This window comes from Bos javanicus, chromosome 21 (genome assembly GCF_032452875.1).
Source record: "Bos javanicus breed banteng chromosome 21, ARS-OSU_banteng_1.0, whole genome shotgun sequence".
In the NCBI taxonomy this organism is placed as follows: domain Eukaryota; kingdom Metazoa; phylum Chordata; class Mammalia; order Artiodactyla; family Bovidae; genus Bos; species Bos javanicus.
In genome coordinates this window covers 21719749-21735982 of record NC_083888.1, presented here as the reverse complement: position 1 = coordinate 21735982, position 16234 = coordinate 21719749, and the positions used below count along the sequence as shown (strand labels likewise).

General features: G+C 41.6%; 1 protein-coding gene across 1 annotated transcript in view; it reads left to right on the top strand.

Moving 5' to 3' along the window:
• IQGAP1 (IQ motif containing GTPase activating protein 1) overlaps positions 1-16234 on the top strand; it is a 107129-nt gene that overhangs the window by 54417 nt on the left and 36478 nt on the right. Inside the window, exons 9-15 of the mRNA XM_061394505.1 lie at positions 1020-1104; positions 5193-5356; positions 6403-6487; positions 7268-7431; positions 7633-7793; positions 9167-9291; positions 11793-11956. Of these exons, the coding sequence (XP_061250489.1) occupies positions 1020-1104; positions 5193-5356; positions 6403-6487; positions 7268-7431; positions 7633-7793; positions 9167-9291; positions 11793-11956 (948 nt within the window). The remainder of the gene's footprint in view (positions 1-1019; positions 1105-5192; positions 5357-6402; positions 6488-7267; positions 7432-7632; positions 7794-9166; positions 9292-11792; positions 11957-16234) is intronic.

Genomic DNA, 16234 nt, shown 5'->3' with positions numbered 1-16234 from the left:
AAAATGGAACATTTGCTCTTTTTAATTGATCTATCGGGGCTTCCGTGGAGGCTCAGCTGGTAAAGAAATATGCCTGCAATGCAGGAAACCCCAGTTTGATTCCTGCATCGGGAAGATCTGCTGGAGAAGGGATAGGCTACCCACTCCAGTATTCTCAGGCTTCCCTGGTGGCCCAGCTGGTAAAGAATCCGCCTGCAATGTGGGAGACCTGGGTTCGATCGCTGGGTTGGGAAGATCCCCTGGAGAAGGGAAGGGCTACCCACTCCAGTATTCTGGCCTGGAGAATTCCATGGACTGTATAGTCCATGGGGGTCACAAAGAGTCAGACACAACTGAGTGACTTTCACTTTTCACAATTGATTTACAGTTTTTCATTATTTAATATGACTCCATTTTAAAGATCAGTTTTATTGAGATATTAATTGACATATAATAAAACCCAACCATGTAAAGTGTACAGTTTGATGAGTTTTGACCAGTGTATACAGATACGTGATCACTATCCACAAAGTTCCCATATCTCCCTTTCAGAGTCAACCTCTACTGCCTCCCTCTGTCCACCCCTGACCCCAGCAACTCCAGGTCTATTTTCTATCACTTTAGCTTACCTTTTTTGGAATTTTATATAAATGAAATGGAGTTACCAATATGTAGTCTTTCAGTGTTAGATTCTATTTTGACATCTACTTTCTTCTTGAATTGTGTGCAAACCTGTGAGAGGCTCTGAGATCTAGTCTGAGACAAGGATTCAGGCTCCCAGACGAGCAGGGCAGGGTTCACCAGTGTCTCCTTCTGCCGGATTTTGGAAGAACCCTTTGAGCTTGTTACTTACGAGTGGATCTCCTTTTTATGTTTTTGGTCACAATCAGGTAGCATTCTGCTTTGTTCTTTATTAAGGATTTTAAGCTACACTCTTCCTTGCTCTTGACTCTGTCATGGTGGGGGAGGAACACATGTGTATTTCTGTAGTCTTCCTAGAGACCTCAGCTAATTTAGCTACACCTTTCATTCCTCTTCAGACAGAAAGCTCTGAGAGAGAAAGGGACGTTTATGAGGAACTGCTCACTCAAGCTGAAATTCAAGGCAACATAAATAAAGTCAACTGTAAGTATGTGCCCCCGTCAGGCTCCTAAAGGAATGTCACTGAGTAATGTGCCTGTGGATCTGTTCAAGGTTTAAGTTTATATCAGACATTTGTGGGTTTGCCTGGGAACTGTTGCATATTTACTGTCTTTAGTGTTCATTAGTCTTCTCTTTGGGCTCCCATTGTCCTCAGGCAGCACACCCCCCGCCCCCCTGCTCTTCTGCTGTAACTCACAGACTGGAGTTTTTGGCTGCAGTTTCACTCTTTTCATCCTGTGTTAGACACTTAAATCTGAAGAGGGATTTTATTTTTCTATTTTTAAAGTAATACTAGTTTTGTTTTTCTTTTAAAGAGTAATACAAGTTATCCAGAAATGAGCCACAAATAAAAAATTAGACTCCTAAGAATAACCATGCTTGGTATTTTTAACATACCCTTCAAAACATATATTTAAACAGAAATGAGGTTGTCCTGTTCATCTTGATTTTTGTGTATGTGTTACACAAAAATTAATTTGAAAAATTAATTTCTTGAATTAATTTAGTCTCTTCTGCAAAAGAACCTGCATCAGTTTCTTATTACTTGCAGACAAAATGCTGTTCCCTGGCCTCACGGAGCTCTTTCTGCACCGTTTCATGCATACAACTCTCTGTAGACACTCCTGTGCCTAATTATCTCCCACGTTCATTGTGTTCATCTTATGACTCATGAAGAGTGGCTCTGGAGTTGTTCAGACCTGGGATTTGATCTCTTGCCCTTGTATTAATCACTGTGGGAACTGGGCACCTGTGGCATAGAATCATTATACGCGTGATGAGCTAATATATGTTAATTGGCTCGTGTTTAGTAAGCACTCAATAATATTATCATTACTGTTGTTAATCATGTAACTGCCCCACTGTAATGCCCTCACGCCTCATCTCTTACCTCATCCAAATTATACCCATCGTTCAAGATTCAGCTCAGTTCTCACCTCAGCGTGTATCCTAGCTCACAATATGCTTGCCTTTCACATCTCCTACAGCATCTGTATGCTTAACCACACGATTTTGTATTTAATTCTCTATTGTCTTAAAGTGCTTGTTTTTTGTTTTTTACATCTATATAGACTTAAACTTGAGTTTACTTATGAATTCTGCTTCTTTTTAAATCCTCATAATTCCTAGCATAGGGTTAGAGTCACCGAAAGAACTAAAAAAACCTTGTTTAATTCAACCAGACTTGACCTTATCTTATTTTGATCAAGATAATAATAATAGTAGTGATAGTCATCAGGGTCCTCTCTATTCTTTGGAGATCCCAATTTCTCACTTGTACTAATGCTCTGAATAACTGGTGAGAATTTATAGATTTTACCAACTCCTTATGGTAGACTGACCAGGAGTCTGTGTGTTCTGTTCCGTTCTGGTTCATTTAGGATAATAGCTTTCTGAATAGAGCTGTAGTTCCCTTTACTTATGGGTGATTGGTTGTGCTCTATCTGTATGAATACTGCTTTAGCCAGCAAGTATAAACCAGAATGTTCTTGCACTTAGTTCTCTCTGTAGAAGAAAGTCCAGCACATTTCCTGCTGCATACACTGCATAAAATACTCTTTTATTTACTAAGGGACTTTTCTCTACTATGTTGTTTGGGGCCTTTATTGCTACACCTGGCTGATTGTTAGAGTTTGTTATAAACTCATAAGGAAAGAAACGTATGCGTGTATTTTGAAAGTGTTCCGTGCATATTGTTCTTACGTGGTCAAAGGAGCAAAATAGTAAAAATTCCCTCAGATATGTTTCAGTGAGGAAGGTAGGCAAATGTATAATTTCAGGGCAACTTGGCTAGAACAATTCAATGAGTAATTTCAAGGCAACCAGAGACGTGTGAAATATAGTCATAGAGTAAAGACAAGAATGATGACTTTTCCTCAAGGTTTGTACATGACCCTTCACTGGGGTTCTTAGCGTAGATAAGGAGGTGAGGATAAGGCAGAATTCTCAATAGAGGGACAATCTTTTCCTAACAGTAGGGAAAGTCAGAGACAAGGGAAAGTTGGAAGACAGAGGGACTTTAGGTCCCAAGAATTATCTTAATGTAATTATAGATAAGATTCTTTCCCTAGGGTTTGAGAACGAGCAGTGAAGCCATTACGCTGCCCCAGAAGAAAGCTGCAGGCCAAATAGTTAAAAATGAGAAAGAGTTCTTATTTTTTTGTTAAGTAAGATAAAGAAAATTAGATAATTAAAGCATAGTGGGAGAAAGTATGTGAATAATGTTCCGGACCAGTGGTCCCCAACCTTTCTGGCACCAAGGACCAGTTTTATGGAAGGTAATTTTTGCACGAACCAGGGTGATGGGGGTGGGGGTGGGGAGTGGCTTCAGGAGGAGTCGAGCGCTTTATGTTTCTTGTACTCTCTATTTCTGTTGTTGTTACATCAGCTCCACCTCAGATCACAGGCATTAGATCCTGGAGGTTGGGAACCCCTGTTCTAAACTTTATAGTATAAGTATTAGTAAATATCCACTTAAATATTTACGTGTTTATGTACATAGTAAGTTCACATTTCCAGTAAAAGCATAAATGACTAGATGCCTTTGCAGATGGATCATCTGAGACTCTGTGTTACAGAGAGGAAGCCTGGTTGTTACCAGCCTGTGTTGCTTTTATTTTCAGTCCCCCGCTACTACAGAAGCTCCCTAAAGATGGAGACAACCTGTTTGTTTTGTGCCTGAGTGTGTTTACAGCATGGTCCTTGTAGGAAAATGCTTGGTTAGTTGGCTAGCGGCCACGTAGACCTGCAGCCGTGATTCAGAGAGCTGCTCACCTCCTCTGTCTGGTGACCAGTGAGCCAAATTGTAGGGGAGAAGGTTGGGAAGAAGGGAACAGCCTTAGGAATCTAGCCTTTTGTCCTTTTACCTCTTGGTGTTATTTATCAGTTCTGGTTTGAGACTTTGTTTTTTCTTGGACTGTTTTCTTTATGACACCTTACATTAATTTTCTTTTTTGTTGTTGTTGTTGTTTTTTTTTTTTTTTACAAATGAAACAATTTAAACTGATAACTACTGCTATGCCCCCAATATTTTGATTTTTAGTATTTTATTATTGATTTGTTTTGCTACTTTGGTGATAAGATTAGATGTTCTTTCCTGGGTGGGGCACGGGAAGGAGAACCCTATTTTTTCTTCTAAAAATAGGGAAGCTGAAAATAATAATTATAGTTTTCCAGGGGCTGTCATTTCTGAAATCAGAAAATGTATTATTTTGACTTTCAACTTAATACCTTATTTATTTTATAATATGCAAAGTACTTTCACGTGTATGATTCCATTTAATCTCATGAGGAATCTTAGGAGGAACATACCTTTATTATCGCTTTCAGATGAAGGGAAATCTGCATTTTTATTGTCGATAATGTGATAATGACCTTGTGTGATGTCAGGTTCTGTGACTAGAAGTAGAGAATGTTGAGGCAGCGTGGAGAGCCCCTTCTGCTCCACATGGTCAGACAAGCCTCGATGTCTCGGCACTGTTTAGGGGCAGAGTACCTTCTGGAGATGCCAGGATGATGGATTCAGAATGATGCTGAATAAGAGATATTTGAAGGAACTAAGGCTCTTTAGTCGGGAGTAGACAGTCACAGGGAAGAGGGGTTGAAGGTACTCAAGTATCAACTCTAGTGTGTAAGCTTTAACAATTTTTTTTTTTTAAACAGAATCATCTAGAGATGTAGTAAATTGCAGTGGGAGATACTTTCTCCTCTGTAGTAGTTTAGTCTGGATAAAGACTTGGCATTTTAGCGGAATGCAGGCATGTATTATTGGTGCCTCTTAAATTGCTGCCCTTATTGGTGCTGAGCTTCTACATCTAGAAGTTTGTAAGTAGGCCTGGGGTGTGGTCTAGGAATCCGTTAATTCTAAACACCCTGGGAACCTCTGAACTTGGAGACTTTAAGGTTCTCTTCTACCCTCAAAGCCTAATGCTTCTGTGATGCTCCACAGGAAAGGCCAACTGATTATATTTCCCCATTCTGAACTGAGACTGGTTTTTGGGAAGGAAAAAAATTCCCGGCTGTGATGTTAACATAGTTTTGTCTTAAGCGTTTGCCTTTTTTTCCCTCCTCAGTGCTTGCTGCATTAACAAATATAGACCTGGCTTTGGAGCAGGGATCTGCACCAGCCTTGTTCAAGATCCTGCAGTCACCTGCACTGGGCCTGCGAGGGCTGCAGCAGCAGAATAGTGACTGGTACCTCAAGCAGCTCCTGAGTGACAGACAGCAGAAGAGACAGGTAACAGCATCTTGAGTGGCACCTGTAAGGCTTGACTTCCATCTATTTCAATCTCATGCTGATGTGTAAAGATATCTGTGGGGCCTTCCTCCCCACCCCCCACCCTGCTAATATAACTGTTCCTCCTGCATGTGAATTAAGCTGTTTAATATCCTCAGGTAAAGTACACATTGTCTTCAGCTCTCTTTTCCTTGTAGAGTTGTAAATCCCCTCTTAAATAGCTTCGCCCACCCTCTGAATCTCACCACCCCTTCACTTGAAGTCCGTTAAATCCACAACTTGAAACTGCTGGGCAGAGGGCTTCCCAGGTGGCTCAGTGGTAAACTATCCACCTGCCAATTCAGGAGATGCAGGTTCAGTCCCTGGGTTGGAAAGATCCCCTGGAGAAGGAAATGGCAACCCACTCCAATATTCTTGCCTGGGAAATCCCATGGACAGAGGAGCTTGGTGGGCTATAGTCCATGGTGTTGCAAAAGAGTCGGATACAACTCAGTGACTGAACAACAACAGAAGCCATTGGGGAGAACCTGAAATTTTATATTCTTCAGGAATTCCCACTTTAAAAAAAAAACCATATCTCATGAGTTTCCTCCGGCTAATACCGGGAAAGCATTTAATATTGCAGTAAGAGTAGACTGTGTGGGATTGTACTCTATGGGTTTTTATTTTTTAGAACAAATATAAGGGGCTTTTTTTTTTTTTTTGGCTAAATAAGGACTAGTATACATTTTATAAATTCTCATTATTGGCCAGAGAAAGCAGCATTAATGTGCTGATGCTTCTATAAAGATTTTATCTTTGAACATTTCGATGCTCTTTACAAAATATTCTTTTAGGTGTGCTGGTATCTGGAAAGTCATTCTTCCCCAGATTTGACAAGGGTTTTTGACTCCAGTTTGGGCTGCTGCTTCAGCTGCTTGTAGCCTGAAGCTGTCTCTTAGGTCTGTGGCTCAGTGTTCCTAATAACTTGTTGGGATGTGAAAACTGTGAGGTCTGGACATGCAGGCAAGCGTCATCTTTACCTGAATGTTCTCTGCTTTTCTCAGGGTGGTCAGGCTGAGCCCCTGCAGAAGGAGGAGCTACAGTCTGGAGTGGATGCTGCAAACACTGCCGCCCAGGAATATCAGAGAAGTAAGAGTCCCCTCAGCTGTGTGTCCCCTGAGGTACTGAGTAGGGGAGGAGAGTGCCTTTGTGTCATGGAGGGGCCTAGGAGTAGATTCTGTCACTCCTCAACCCACCCCAAGCCTATTAGCCACAGTCAACTACCAGGTACCTTTGGTGGCAGTAGGAGTCCTCCAGTTTTAAAAGTAGAACCAGAGTCCGTGTAGGCTCGCTTTGGCTCTAAGCACGTGCTTACGTGGTTGGTTAGGACTTCCCTGGTGGCTCGGTGGTAAAGAATCTGCCTGTCAATGTAGGAGATGTGGATTTGATCCCTGGGTCAGGAAGATCTCCTGGAGAAAGAAATAGCAACACACTCCAGCATTCTTGGCTAGAGAATCCCGTGGACAGAGGAGCCTGGTGGGCTTCAGTCCATAGGGCTGCAAAGAGTCAGAAACAACTTAGTGTCTGAACGACGATGACAACAACAACTTTGCCAGGCTCTCCTTGTTGTAGGGGAGGGATGTTTTAGGTAGAGTGTAGTGGTGGCAGGCAGGAGGAGTTGGAGCGGAAAGAAAACGGGTGAGGAGAAGAGAAGAGGAAAGAAAACAGATTTACTGAGATGCGGCTCATGTACCATTGAGTTCATCCTCAGACTGAGAAGACCACTGTCTGAAGGTGGAAGTTCCACTTCAAACGTCACAACTAATAGTTTAGCTGCAGAATATGATTTTCTCCTGTGAAAACTGGCGTCTGCGCCCCCTTGGGGCTCTGGGAGCCAGTGGCTTTTCTCACCTCGAGTTCTCTACCCAGGGTTGGCGGCAGTGGCAGCAATCAATGCCGCAATCCAGAAGGGCGTGGCTGAGAAGACTGTCCTGGAACTGATGAACCCCGAAGCCCAGCTGCCGCAGGTGTACCCGTTTGCCGCCGATCTTTATCAGAAGGAGCTGGCCACCCTGCAGCAGCAGAGTCCCGAGGTGAGCTCACCAAACCCGTGCTGTTTGTGAGCAAAACGAGAGTGGACATGAATTTAATACCCACTTCTGGGTGTAGTTAGGCAGAACCTTTTTTTTAAACCAGAATCTTAGACTCCTTGTAGTTTTATTAAATGTCTGACCTCCCTGGGTCTTCCAAGATGTCCTTCCTTACTCTTTCCCCACCTCTCCCTTTCTCTACAGCATAGCCTCACCCACCCTGAGCTCTCTGTTGCGGTGGAGATGCTGTCATCGGTGGCCCTAATCAACAGGGCACTAGAATCTGGAGACATGAACACAGTGTGGAAACAGCTGAGCAGTTCAGTGACAGGCCTTACAAACATCGAGGAGGAAAACTGCCAGAGGTGGGTGCCCCTGACCCTAACCTCTCTCTTCTCTGAGCCAACATCTTATTTTCTCTGCAGGAATCCTGACTTCCTTGTAATCGTCTTTTGGTTCCCCCGCCCCACCCCTGCCCCCCGTATTTCAATTCATTTTATTATGCTGAAGGATTTGTAGTAAATTACAGATACTATAGCATTCCACTCCTAAATTTATTATAAATATGCTTATTTAAAGCAATGAGGATATTTGTCATGTAGTCAAAATAACATCCTTATACCTTGTCAAGTCAATAATACTTCTTGAATATTTTCTAAACCCAGTCTGTTTTCATACTTCTCTTGTTCCCAAACTGTTTGTTCTTTTCAGCTGGTTGTTCAAACCAGGATGCAATCCATATTGTGTCCCTTTGGTATCTTTTATTTATTTTATTTTAAAAATTTATTTATCTTTAATTAAAGAATAATTGCTTTATTATGTTGGTTTTTGGCATATGTTAACATGAATCAGCCATAAGTATACACATGTCTCCTTCCTCTTGAACCTTCTTCCGCCTCACACCCCCCGACTTTGATATTTTTTAATCTAGCATCGTCCCTTTCTTTATAGTGCTGACTTGTTAAAGAGTTGGAGCCAGCTGTCCTCTAAAATGTCCCATTTTCAGTTTTGGTTGCTTCCTAATATTTGTTTTATTCCTGTAAATTGGAAATCAGGTCTAAAGGCTTGTCAGGATTCAGTGAAGTATTTTTGGTGATGTGTATTTCATATTTTCTCATATTAAGAGTCACGTAATACCGGCTTGTCCCCACCATCAGAGATACTGAGGTTGATCCTTGGATTAGGCAGTCTGCCAGTCCCTTCATTGTGTATTTATTTTTCTCCCTTATCTCCAGAACATAATCTTTTTTTTTGTACCTTTTACACCATCACAATGTCCAGTTTCCCATTAACCATTCGTCTAATGTTTTTAACCCCAACTGATAATTCTTGTGTAAACCCAGATTTCCGGTGAGAGTTGCTGAATGGTGATTTGTTGACCTGTCATTCCTTCTACGTTTATTAGCTGGTGCTTGACTTTGTTTTCTGATCCTCAGAGGGGTTGTCTGAGCTGCTGCCTCTGATTTCAGAGTTAGTCTTACCTGAAATTTAGAACAAGTAATATAAATATTTTTCATATAGATAATGAGAATTAGTGGTATCTTTGTATTTTTACCCTTTGTTCAGGGTAATGCCTGGGTCCCAAAGCTGACCTTTAGAATACATCAAACTGTTGGGGTTCCTCAGCCATCTCTTGGATCCTGTGCCCCCACATCTTCTTATTCCCGTCCACAGAAATAACCCTGCAGGTCCCTTTTCTAAGGTTGCACTTCTCTCTTTTGTCGGGGGAATGGGGCAGGTATCTGGATGAGCTGATGAAGCTGAAAGCTCAGGCCCGTGCAGAGAACAATGAATTCATTACGTGGAATGACATCCAGGCTTCTGTGGACCATGTGAACCGGGTGGTGCAGGAGGAGCATGAGCGTGAGTGAGCTGCTTCTACTCCCCGATCATGCCACAGCCGTGCATGTGTGATCCCACCCTCCTGGGGACACTACCCCAGGGGATTTCTGGGAACTGAAAAAAAACAAAAAAGCCTGTCCATTTAACTATCTCAAAAAGCTATGGTTGTCTATTGTTTTAAAAACACCAGGCTACTGCTATAATTGGAGGTGTGTAAAGAGAACTAAGCTTTTTCAGGAGGTGAATTGAATGTGATGTTACTTTTATTTATTTATTTATTTATTTATTTTTTGATCTGTTACTTTTAAATGCTGTTATAACAGGTTCTGACAGTGCCTGGAGCTAGATCATATTGCACAAATTGTCCTCCCTAAGAGGTCTCTCACTTCAGACACCAGCTTTGAACCTGGTGTTCCCAGGTCACCGCACTTTGGAAAATATATTCAGGGGTCCCCTCCACCCGCTCAGTTTCAGTAATTGACTAGACTGACTTACTAAACTCAGGAAGGCACTGTACTTGTGATTATAGTTATATCATTGCTGTTGTCCAGTCACTGAGTCGTGTCCGACTCTGCAGCCTCATGGACTGCAGCAGCCGGGCTTCCCTGTCCTTCACCATCTCCTGGAGCTTGCTCAAACTCATGTCCATTGAGTCAGTGATGCCGTCCAGCCATCTTGTCCTCTGTCGTCCCCTTTTCCTCTTGACTTCAATCTTTGCCAGCATCATGGTTTTTTCTAATGAGTCAGCTTGTTGCTTCAGGTGGCCAAAGTATTGTAAAGAGTACAAATTGACTTTTATTGTACAAGAGTACAAAAAGAGTTTTATGTAGAGTACAAATCAGGACCAGCCAAAAGAAACCAATGGGGTGATGTCTGGAAGGGCCCCAAATTCAAAGCTTCTGTGTCCTCAGGATTTGTTGCCCTTTCCAGCCCATCGATGTGTGTCCTAGCCCGGGAAGGTCACCTGAGCTCTGGCTATCCAGAGGCTTTACTGGGGCTTCATTACTTCTGATTGATTGAATTACTTGGCAAAGTAGTGGCCAAGTAATTGAATTCAATTTCCAATTTGCTTTTTGTGTCTGGAATAGCCAAGCTGATGTTCCGAGATCGTCAGACTCAAAACCCCAACCTTCTGATCATATGGTTGGTTTTTCCAGCATGACCAGCCCCTACCCCAGAAGTTTCTAGGGGCCCAACAGGAGTCACCTGTTTGGCATCAACTCAGGTGTGATCCTAGGAGCCTACCACGAACAACAAAGATACTCCTATCACTTGGGAAATATGGTAAAGAATCTGCCTGCAGTGCAGGAGACCCGGGTTTGGTCCGGGTCAGAAAGATCCCCCAGAGAAGGGAATGGCTTCCCACTCCAGTATTCTTGCTAGGAAAATCCCATGGACAGAGGAGCCTGCTGGGCCACAGCCCAGGGGGTCGCATGGAGTCAAGACACTACTGAGCAACTTTCACTTTCCAGAAACCAGAGACAAAGACCAGCCAAATTTTTTATTATACAGTGGAGTCATTACAGAAGCAGTGCAGGGACTTCTCTGGTGGTCCAGTGGTTAAGACTATGCACTTCCACTGTTGGGGGTGTGGATTCAATTCCTGGTTGGGGAACGAAGGTCCCGCATGCCATGTGGTGTGCCAAAAAATAAAAATTAAAAAAGAGTAGTCCAGCTGGCTGAAATACTTAAGGAGTGAACACTCCTAGTTTTATGTAGTGTTTCCTGTGAGAAATAATCAGTGATGTAGTGGGAAGAGCCTTGCCTTGGAGAAGGAGGCCCTGAGCTTTGATTTTCCATCTGCCACTTGTTTGCTATGTGATCTTAAAGAGATACCTAAACCTCATCCTTTTATTTTTTTCTATAAAAATGTTGAACTAGGTGATTTTTAAGATTCCCTTGAATGCTTCAGTTTGGGATTGACATGTGCAGACTGCTATATTTAAAAAGGATAACCAACAAGGACCTATGTATAGCACAGGGAACTCTGCTCAGTGTTATGGGGCAGCCTGGATTAGAGGGGAGTTTGGGGAAGAATGGACACGTGTATATGTATGACAGAGTCTCTTCGCTGTTCAACTGAAACTGTCATAGCATTGTTAATCAGCTATACCCTAATCCAAAGTAAAAAGTTAAAAAAAAAAGAGATTCCCTTGAACCCTAGACTTTTTGTGAGTCAAGGATAGCTTTGATCACACATTGGAGTATACTTGAAAGCTATCTTGTAAAGCTAGTTTTATCATGTCCTCATCACTCTTCAGTTAGACCAATTAAAAATAAAACAAAAAGACTTAAGATTTCAATAGGAAAATATATATAAGGGAGTTTACTTAGATGAAAAAAGCCCAGTACATTTAAAAGAAAAAATTTAAATGCTGCTTAACATTTTGGATGGCAAATTGTAGTTTAACTCATGGTAGCACTTGGGTAGAGGATTGATGGTCACTTAGCTTGTTTAAAGACTGATTTATTTATACAGTTTCCTAATTTAAAAAAATAACCTTCTGTCCATCTCTGTGTAGGGATTTTAGCCATTGGTTTGATTAACGAAGCCCTGGATGAAGGTGATGCCCAGAAGACCCTGCAGGCCTTGCAGATTCCTGCAGCTAAACTCGAGGGGGTCCTCTCAGAAGTGGCCCAGCATTATCAGGACACATTGATCAGAGCAAAGAGAGAGAAGGCCCAGGTGAGTGGCCCTGAGTTGTTCCTTTCTGTTCAGAGAAGGCCATCCATCCTAGAACTGAGACAGAGGGAGGGGCGTTCACGCAATGACTTGTCCTTGGGCACCCTTAGATTCAGAGCAGTGGAGCACACAGTGTAAGGGTCATAGACTCTGCCTTCCAGAGCTTGTGCTATTTTACACATTTGGTTTGTTTGTTGGTGTTTGTTGTTATGGTTGTAGACACATCTCTATGTCTCTTTACATAAATTCTCTGTTGAAACATAAGATCCAGGAAAATGTGTCAGTTATTTAAGTATACAGTTGTATAAATGTTCAAGTGAGCATACCTATGTAACTGGTGCTCAGATTATAAAAGCATTAAGAGAAACCCCCTTATACTCCCTTACATCCTCATTCATTCCCTGCAATGTGCTGGTAACCAGCGTCCTGATTTCTAACACCACAGTTGATTTTTGTCTGGTTTTGAACTGCATTTAAACGAGATCATACATTATTTACTATTGTGTCTGGCCTCTTTTGCCCCACATGATGTTAGTGAAATTCATCCATGTGGTTGCATGGAGCAGTGGTTGGTTCACTCTTACTGTTGTGTGCTGTTCGGTTTTGTGGTTACACATTCTGTTATTGGTGAATTTTTGGTTGTTTCTCACTTGCTATTGCAATCAGTACTCCTGTGAATATTCTAGTGCATGTCTTTTGGTGAATGTGTATATGCATTTCCGTCAGGTATACATTTAGCAGTGGAATTTGTGGGTCATAGGGAATACATATGTTAGGCTTTAGTAAATAATGCCATAAAGTTTTTTTTTTTTTTTAATAATGGCTTTATTGAGATACAGTTCACATGCCGTATAGCTCACTGCTTTAAAATGTACAGTCCAGTGGTTTTTCGTTGTTCATAGACAATCAGTTTTACAGCATAACCAAAATCAATTTTGCAGCATTTTCATCACCCCAGAAAGAAACCTAGGGGACTTCCCTGGTGGTCCAGTGACTGAAACTCTAAACTCCCAGTGCAGGGGGCCCAGGTTCAATCCCTCTTCAGGGAACTAGGTCCCACATGCTGTGACTAAAAGATCCTGTATGCCGCAAATAAGACCCAGCAAAGCCAAATAAATAAACAAGTATTGTTTTAAAAAAGAAAGAAACTTGGCACCCGTCAGTACCAAGTGGTTTCCCTGCCATCTCTTCAGCTCTAGGTACCCATCCGTCTACTTTCTGTCTGTGGATTTGTCAGTTCTGGACATTCCGTATAAATGGAATCATCAGTACAAGGTGTGGTCCTTTGTGACTGGCTTCCTTCACTTACCTTGGTTTATCCAAACTGTAGCATGCATTAGTGTTTTCTTTTTATTGTTGAACAATATTCCGTTGTATGGCTGCACCACATTTTATTTATCTATTCATGAGCTGATGAGCATGTTTCCACTTTGTGGCTGTTAGGGATAATGCTGATATGAATATGTTTTCCAAAGTAACTGTCACACAGACAGTTTTAGAAAGTTTGTTTTGCCTCTTAGCCAGTTTGTTGAGGAGATGGATGAGATTTATACCTGTTTTAGTCCTCTTGATGAGTAGGAAGTCGCCATGTGTTTAGTAGGCCCTCAGTTGTTTGTTCTGTGATTAAAGTGTAATGACCACCTGTTTGTCTGAATTGTGGTTCATCTCCTTTTAAATTCTTCCAACAACAGTTGAATAAGGACCTCCTCAACAGTTGTGCCGAGACCTGCAACTCTGAAGATCCCTGCCATGAGGTTCTTCCAGCAGGCAGAAGAGCTAAAAGAATTTCTTTATTCAGGAGATCAGATTCTTTCTGGAAAGTGAGAAGTAGTGAAACAGACCAGGGCTTTTGTATAATTGGAGCTTTTGTACACTGACACCCTTGTGGGTTCTGTAAGTTTGGGCTGTGGGGTAGGAGTTGTAGATAATACAATTTTTTTTTTAAGAGGCAGAAATCAACTGTGGTATTAGTCCAGTGCCTAGATTTTATTTTAAAAATTTATGTGTTTATTTAGGCTGAATTGGTCTTTGTTGTTGTGCATAGGCTTTCTCTAGTTGTAGAGAGTGGGGGCTACTCTAGTTGCAGTGTGAGGCCTTTTTATTGCAGTAGTTTCTCTTCTTGTGGAGCGTGGGCTTTAGGGTGTGTGGGCTTCAGTAGTTGTGGCACATAGGCTTTTGGTGCCCCTTGGCATGTAGGATCTTCCCAGACCAGGAATTGAACTGGTGTCCCTGCATTGGCAGGCAGATTCACAACCACTGACCTACCAGGGAAGCCCCATAATATAATGTGGATATATCTTTGATTCTCTTGTCATGAGAGTACTTGATATTAAAGTGTCCTAAATGTATACATGTAGCAAGTACCAGGTTGCTTTTAAGAGGGTCATTATTATGCATGTCAGTTGATCCTGTGCTGTGGGTTGAATCACAACTCCCAGGAAATTTTGTAGCCAGGAAATTGAGACAGAGACATTAGCTGGTTTTAGTTACTCTGGTGAGAAACAGTTGGCCATAGGAAGCCATAAATGGAGGTCTGTCTGTGACACCAGTTTGGTTGGATCAGAGCTTCCCAAACTCGACTGATCACTAGAAACCTTGAAAGGTCATTTTTAAAATACAGATTCCTGAGCTTTAACTCTGTTTCTGTAATTCAGAATCTCTAGTGTGGGGCCTGGCTGCTATGATTCTGCACAGGCAAGTGGTGGTCATGTTGTCTTTTGCTGCCTTATTAGTCCAGAAGGAGTGGATTTTGAAAGAATGAACTAAGTCGGGTCCATGTCTAAAAAAGGAAAGAAGACTGAGGATATAAGTTGTACCTGCTCTCATCATGTGATGGGCCTCACTGCTCCTTTTGTTTGGGTCGTGGGAGTTAAACTTTTAGAGGATGTGACTAGAGTTTGAAGCATTTCCTTTTGCTGTGGAATAACTTTCCAGAGTCCATCAAAGGCAGAGGAATAGGGAGAATTAGAGGAAAATTTACTTACACTGCCAGGCTCAGTTGGGTACACTGTAGTTTAGATATAATTGTCTTTTTTTTAAGCTTCAGCTCAGCTTTTAAGTTCCTCTTGGGAGTAGTTTTAAAAATAGCCATCTGAGTTCCCAATTTAGAAAGTGAAAGACCTTGATTTAAATTTGGTCTGTTTTTCTTGTATTATCTCTGTGTCTGGTTTTGGTATCAGAGTAATAAAGGCCTCATAGAATGAATTGAGTAGTGTTCCATCCTCTTTTATGTTTTAGAAAAGTTTGTAAAGGATCATTGTTAGTTCTTTAAACATTTGGTAGAATTCACCAGTGAAGTCATATGGTCCTGAATTTTTGGTTTGGTTTTATTTTTGTAGGGTATGTTTTGATTTTTTTTTTTAAACTGATTTTTATCTCTATATTTGGTATAGATCTGTTCAGATTTTCTTCAAGTAAAATGCCTCTTTTTCCTTCACTTTGCCTTTAGGGAATTCCATTATGCATATATCTTCCCTTTACTCAAATCTGCTGAATCCCTCTAGTAAATATTTCAGTCATTGTATTTTTCAACTCCATAATTTAATCTGTTTCTTTAATATATTTATGTGTGTGTGCGTGTATTTGTGATATTCTCTATTTGGTGAGGCATCGTTCTCATTTCCTTTCGTTATTGGAACATACTTTAGATTGCTGACTTAGGTTTTTGTCTCCTATGCTGTCTGCTTTATTTTTTTTTCTCTCTGGACTGTGCTGTCTTGTTTTTTTACATATCTTGTAATTTTTGGCTGAAAGTTAGACATTTTAATAATATAATAGAGAAGGTTTGGAAATCAGATCCTACCCCTCCTTGGGCTTTATTGCCAGTTCATTTCTGTTGCTGTTTGCCTAGTGCTTTTCAGTCCTTTCAAGTCTGTATTCTTTGTCATGCGTGTCCACCGAAGTCTCTGCTTGGCTAGCTAGTGGTCAGCTAACGATTAGACAGAAATTCCCTTGAATGCCTAGAACCAGCAACGCTTCCAGCCTTTGCTGAGGGGCTTTGTGTGTTGGGGCCTGCCTTCAGCACTCAGCTAGGCAGTTCACAATTTTCCTTTAACCTTCACTTCATGCTTGCCCAGAGCCTCAGGGTCAGCCAGTGTCAGAGCTTACAGTCTTATCAGGTCTTTTTTGAGCATGTGCAAAGCCTACACATGCACTGTCATCGTCTAGATCCCCATCCCAGGAATTTGTCAGAGCTTTTCAAAGCTGTCCCTGGACATCTCATTCTCTAGCTTTTCCTTTGGAGTTTTTTTTTTTTTTTTTTCTGTGCACTGAAGCTTGTGG